The sequence below is a fragment of the Antrostomus carolinensis genome, unplaced genomic scaffold, assembly GCF_000700745.2.
Source record: "Antrostomus carolinensis isolate BGI_N321 unplaced genomic scaffold, ASM70074v2 scaffold5363, whole genome shotgun sequence".
In the NCBI taxonomy this organism is placed as follows: domain Eukaryota; kingdom Metazoa; phylum Chordata; class Aves; order Caprimulgiformes; family Caprimulgidae; genus Antrostomus; species Antrostomus carolinensis.
The window spans coordinates 35,270-41,756 of NW_010304325.1; the positions used below are offsets into that span (position 1 = coordinate 35,270).

At 42.3% G+C, this 6,487-nt stretch overlaps 1 protein-coding gene across 1 annotated transcript in view; it reads right to left on the reverse strand.

The window, feature by feature from the left end:
- The window catches only part of LOC104522177 (ephrin type-A receptor 5), a 48,638-nt gene that overhangs the window by 22,406 nt on the left and 19,745 nt on the right, over nt 1-6,487 (reverse strand). The window contains exons 4-6 of the mRNA XM_010164398.1: nt 5,139-5,206; nt 3,583-3,708; nt 2,358-2,543 (exon numbers count right to left, since the gene is read on the reverse strand). Of these exons, the coding sequence (XP_010162700.1) occupies nt 2,358-2,543; nt 3,583-3,708; nt 5,139-5,160 (334 nt within the window). The 5' untranslated portion in view covers nt 5,161-5,206. The remainder of the gene's footprint in view (nt 1-2,357; nt 2,544-3,582; nt 3,709-5,138; nt 5,207-6,487) is intronic.

The window sequence follows — 6,487 nt, forward strand, 5'->3', positions numbered from 1 at the left end:
TAAATGGTATTAAGCCCCTGTGCAGATATTCTCATCCAGAATTAAAAATGGCCTAATTCAATTTAACTTAATTTATTTCCAAAGTAAATCTCGATGCAGCAAAGACATTTTACCCTAAAGATCTGAATCTATGATAGGCCAATGACTAAAAGACTGAAAGGAAAAGGAAGTTAAACAGTACTTTGAGATACTAGTATAGTTTGGTTTCATAAAGTTTGTTTTGGTCCCTTTAAAAAAAAAAGAAAAAAGCTGGGAATATGTTCCAGATGCCCCATGGAAAGAATTTGGAGTGCAGTAAGCAAGCATTTACTGAGCTAAGGAGGAGCTCAGGGTGCACGTACTCCCCTGCATCCAAACTCCAGTTGCTCCAATTTAGAGGCAAAGCTCCCAGCATTTCCATGGCCTTTGGAGCAGATGGCCACTTTATATAAAAGGCAGCTCGCTAGGGAGGTACATCCTCTCTAAAAGTGGGATTTCCACCCATCCCCTGAGGCCCCAGCCTGTGTCAGCAGCAGCTTTTATGGATGTATAATTGTCACTCACTTCCTGCCCCATATCCCACATCCCTGTAGGGCTTTTACGTATTAAGGGCTACACAAGGTGATCCTGAGAGATTTGGATACTTATTCAATTTTTGGGAGAAACTTAACTTCTTTTTTTCTTTTTAATTTTTCTTAAAATTTTTAGGAAATGCAATTTCAAGGAAAAACAGAAGTAAAGGCTGATGATTGCAAAACAGCATTGATTTTGAGTAGGTTATAAGGATGAGAATAGGACAAACAGCTAGCATCCCTGTACCTTCTCTATAGCAGCTCTGAAAAAGAACTAATTTTGGAGATGTTGCTCCTGATGAAATACAAATGGTACTAACAGCAGCCACATGGCTCCAAACACTGGCATTTGAACGGCAGTAGCTAAGCTCTGACATTACCAATCATGAAGACAAGAGGGGAGACAGCCATTCACACCCATGAGGCTGGTGCTTCTTCAGCTAGCAAAAACTTCCTGAAACACTTAAAATACATCTTAAAATAAAGGAGTAGTTGTTTTCAACAACAAAAAAAATCTGTGAGCCTCCAAGGCTTTAAAATGGAAGAGTAACAACACCTTTGCACCTTTCCCACAGCCTCAGCACAACATCAACAGCTGGAGAGACTTGGCCTGGGCGCATTAGGATGTGTTGTCCCTTCCTCTGCCCTTATCTTTACTGCATACAGTAATTTGGAGAATTGGGCTGGCAAAGTTATGGAAGTTTATTTTGCTAATTGAGCAGTCAGTCCTCAGTAACTCTCACTCTGGGATGTTTTTGCCAGTCATTTCACATTTTCCCCAAGCCATCAACCCCTCTCATAATCTATATGCTAGCACCAGGGGCAACTATTACCACAGGCATCACTAGCAGATCCCAGAGGGAGCTTGCCTTAATCATGGTTTTAAACAGTCCTGTCATCTTCAGCTACATTCCCATTCTTCTTCCCTGCTTCTGGAAAGCAAAACTTCAGCTAACTTCTGTCCTTGCTCACATCTCCTGTGAGTGATCGATCACAAGGCTCAGCACTACCCTCCTGTGGACTTTGCTTCAGTGGTTTCTCAAAATATGATGGCTGGAAATCATCAGGCATTGTGGTTTGTTTGTTTTTTGTTTTTTTTTTTTTTCCAGACTCTTGGTAGCAAAATCCTCCCCATTTCCCTGCCAGGGAAATCACTTCCCACTTCTTGGCACATCTTTGCTCACCCTGGGACTCATGTGGTTTCAAAAGTAAACAAATAAGGGCAGGAGTAAGAAACGAGCCCGCTCAAAAAACTTAGCGGGTGGCTTGGCGTCGCTGCGTTCAAAGTGCTCCTGCATTTTGCAGGTGGTAGGTGCTGCTGAACTACTTGCAAGGCCGAAGTCAGGCAGCACACTCCACTGGCATTCAGACATCCCAGGCTTACTGCCGTCTCCGTCACCCACCCGCTGCCTCAGGCTGGCCAGGCATGTCATCTCCTATTTCTGTCTCATTTAATTTGGGGCCTTTGAAGAGGGGTCTTCTCTTAGCCCATGCATATTATGCCTACGTGAGGCAAAGTTTGCAGAGGGAGTTAACATTTTTTTATTATTTTAGCCATTATCTATCCATTCTAGCTGGAAGAATGACAAAATCCTTGGGGCACAAACCCCCTTTACAATGCTGGGGAACTTGTTCCTGGCTGGATCTACAAAGTGCGACATTTCAGGCAAGGGGAGTTCACTGTTTTTTGAGAAATTACAAAAGGTGCAGTCAGAATACGAGTTACCCAAGCCTTCTTTCCAACCCTAACCAATTCTTGCATCAGCCAGAGTTCAAGGACAGCAGTCCACAGCAACTTGTACTTACTTTTTGTGACAACACCTTCGAGGTGGATGATGTTGGGGTGGTCAAACTGCCCCATGATGCTTGCTTCTCCCAAGAAATCTCGCCTCTGTTTCTCTGTGTAGCCCACCTTCAGGGTTTTGATAGCCACCGGAAACTCACGCTTTCCCTGCAGCTTCAGTCGTCCACTGCAGACTTCCCCAAATTCACCTTCAGGGAATAATCAGAAAGAATGGGATCACAGTGCACTGAAGGAATGCACAGCACGTGTCCATCTACAGCGTGCAGCCCATCCCCTATAGGTAGCTGATCAGAGGCATGCAGGGCTGTCCTGCATTCATGGATGTGGAATGCTGAACATCACAGTGCTCACCATCTCAAACAGCTGGTGTACCACAAGCTAAGTAATTCATAAGCACAAGAAAACTAGGAAGAAAAATGTAATTATCCTATATTTAAGGAGCTATGCTCTATATTCCATTGGGTTTTTTCCTCATTTCATGTTTTTGTCTACTAGATAAAAGAGTCCTGTCACATCCAATATCACTGCTCTGTGTAGATAGCTGTAAAACAAGCCACTTGCTTCTTAACCTTCCTTTGGTAAGTTAAATAGATGGAATGCTGTTAGCCTTTCACAGCAACATATATTTTTATAGACTATAAACTCTTTCTGATTTTATGACCACCTTTTTTAAAAAGCAACTCAAATGTTTTGGGTTTTTTTGGGTTTTGTTTTTGTTTTTGTTTTTTTTCTGGTGAACAGTAAATTACCTCCAAAAACACAATTGCAGAGGACAGAAAATATTCCTAAGGTTGGATGCAAGTCCAAACAAACAGCTTAATGGGAAAGAAAATTGGAGTTTCTTCTCTTAACCAAGGAAGTTAAAAGCTTTGGATTTTGGTTTGTCCTTTTTTTTCTTAATTTTTGCTTCGAGACTGACCTTAATGGGGGAGGAGAAAAAGGTTAAAATGGTGAAAAGAATTTGAAAATTAAGTGGCTCATTTCCCTTAGCATCAATTGAAATAACTCAGCTTGGCCCAAATGTGAGCATTTTGTGCTGTTTTCAGTTCAGTCCCTGAATTTCAAAACTACAGACAATGACAGGTTTGTTGCAAACTTCAGCTGGAACATGCCCCCCATCACTTGCAGGGTACCTAACAGCACAAATATTTCATGTCCCTTTGCAGATCTCTCATGTTAAGAAAGTCAACCCTCCATGCTGCTAAGTAATGAAATGCATTTCCATACCAGCTCCAATAACTCTTTCAATGGTTATGCACGAAGCTTCAATTTCCTTAGCAAACTCATGGACGGCTTGGTTAGGGTCCTCATAGGTGTGGGGGTCAATGTAGGTCCTTACTCCAGGCAGCTTAACTGCAAACACAAATTAAGACATTAAAGGCACATGGCATGACAGAAGATGGGCAACACACACTCCTGTCCCTTGTAATCTGCTTTGCTGGAACACATTGCAGCAGGGAAATCTACTTCTATGGGAAAAATGAAGCGCATCCTTGGAAAAATGACACTTAGTTTGTATGTGGCCTACAAGTAACTTCATCTGATTTAGAAAAGTACATGATAGTGGAATGATACACAGCTAAAAATCCCTCTCATGCTACATAACAGGCTGGTCCAAGGTCTGGTGCAAAAGGATCCTTTTCTGGATCTAGAAAGGGTACACCAGAAGGAGAAGTACAAAACCCAAAATGTTAAGGGAACAACTTGCCAAGCAAGTTGGATGCATAGGGGCTGATGGAGAGCTGCAATAAATTATGCCCTACTAGTCACATATTAGCTAATCAATCGGCCACATTATTTCAGATGGAATTATTGAGATTTAAATGAACTGAATATTTGCAGTACAAAGCCTGTGGGTTATACTAGTATAAATATAATCAATATCAGGTTTTTTTCTCCAGGACTTGAGAGGGGAAAAAGTATTTTCATTATCCATATTATAAGTTTGTTTTGACAATCATTAAGGCTACTCATATGAAGAACTGCTCATCAGTTAATAAGACAGCTACATTACACTGTGGCTCTTAATTGATTTGCTTCCTGCTGCCTTCATTACATAGCACTAATAGAAATTTGACTTTCACTCAAGATGCATTTGCCTTTTCCACCCCAAATGGCTCCTCACTGTTACCCATCCCCAGATTCCACAGCATTTGACGAAGGAAGGATTTTCACATACTGACTTTGGACGTATGGAAGGACTGATAGTAACCGTGAGATGTATTTTCTAGCATCACCTTTTGTATATAAGGGCATTAACAGAGCATTTCTGAAAGCTTCCTAAAAGTAAGAAGTAGGCATTATTTCTCACACCTCTGCAGAGGCATCAGAGGCAAAAAGTAGCTGCGGGCTTGGTCCTCAGGGCTGGCTGGGGTGGAGCAAGGGTTTCAAACAGATATTCTGGACTGATGCATCCAGACCACAAAAATTTAGAGTTGTTTCGTACTGACCAGACAAAATGAATAGTACCTTGGGTCACACAGGAGTGACAGAGGAACAAAACAGCTCACTAGAGAGATTTGCTGCTAACATACAGGTGTGAATAGCTGGGCACATATAAGGAACTGTTCAAATGTTCAGTTCTTCATGGGGCTTTGAGCTGGGGCAGGTGGGGACTTACTGAATAACAGAACACACAGTTGTTTTGTGAACTACCAGCAAAATCAGTGTTTTTTAAAAAACAAACAAACAAACAACAAAGACCCCCACCAAACCTCTCAGTTATATTTCTCATTACCACAGAAAGTCAAAAACACATATGTACATGTTCAATCTTTACTCACTGTGGCCATTATGAAAATGCATCTTTTCTTCTTCTGGGTCTTGTTTAGCCTTGCTATAGCCACATCGCCTGGGAAAATAACCAGAAGAGCATTTTTGTCTCTGGTATGGCAGAACTCTGCTCTTTACCTCAAATCACACGAAGCACAAAAACCCAGAGCAGTGATGAATCCAACCTCTCTAGTGGCTGTATTGCTGCTGTCCCAGTTTTAGCTCATGAAACTACTTGCAATTTCCCTAACGGGATTCAGGGCCCAAGGCCCACTGATGTTCAATTGGACTTGTCTTTCCAAATCCCACAGATGTTTCTGAATAACTCCACTCTATCATACATCTAATTCAGCTACTAAGAAGAAAAAAAAAGCAAGAACAGGAAGGACGATGGAAGGGGAATGGGATGAAACATTAGAATTGCAGAAGCAAAATCTCCTGGACCGCGGAGTTTTTGCAGGCACCATGTTGTATGTATTGCATGCTCCCCTTCATCCACTAAGCATTTGCACAGAACTTTAATATTTTAGAAGACAGCCTTGTGTAAACATTAACACCTCATACACATGCAAAATAATAGCTTAAAAAACCCCAAACCTGTTGCCTCATCGTCTTCAGGTGTCTCCTATGTGTTCCCGGGTCTGATGGGGTTTCCTGAACATCTCCTGTCTTTTTGCGGGGAAGCAACCATTCATGCAATCCCCTCTACCCAGCAGCAACAAAGACGGAAGAAGGCACAGTCACTGCCTGATCTATCTTGGTCCCGTGTTAGCAAGTGCAAGTATGCTGCTGAATCTGACCACAGAGTTCCAAACACAACAATTCAGGAGTTGCATCTCCCCCAGGGCATCCTCCTATTAGTCTTTGGCTGCTCTTCTCTGACTCCTCCCTCACCCTTCTTGCTGCTTCTCTAGGCAATGTTCTTGCATTAGCACTAATTGGCTGCTTTGCTTTGGTGGCATTTCTGAGACCTGCTTCACTTAGATAACCATGTAGGAAGCCATAGGGTAACTGCACAGGCAAGGAGAACGGCTATATATACACTTATGAATATATTTAAAAATATGGGATGAGGTATGCATGATGCACATATATATGCCAGTCTTTCCAAGGACCTGATATGATAACTGGATACAGGAACTGGATCATTCTTAAAGCAAACCACAGGACATGAGACAGAGGGACACTGACAGGTAGAGTGAAAAACCTGCAACAGACACCTGCAAGGCAGCCAGCACGCAGTGGGATCGCTAGCTGGCACACCTTAAAGAAAGCCTCAGGTTACCAAGAAGTCACTTAAAGCTGAGAAACTTGGAGCCTTCTCTTCCATTGCCCGTGATTTTTGAGACAGGGCGATGTA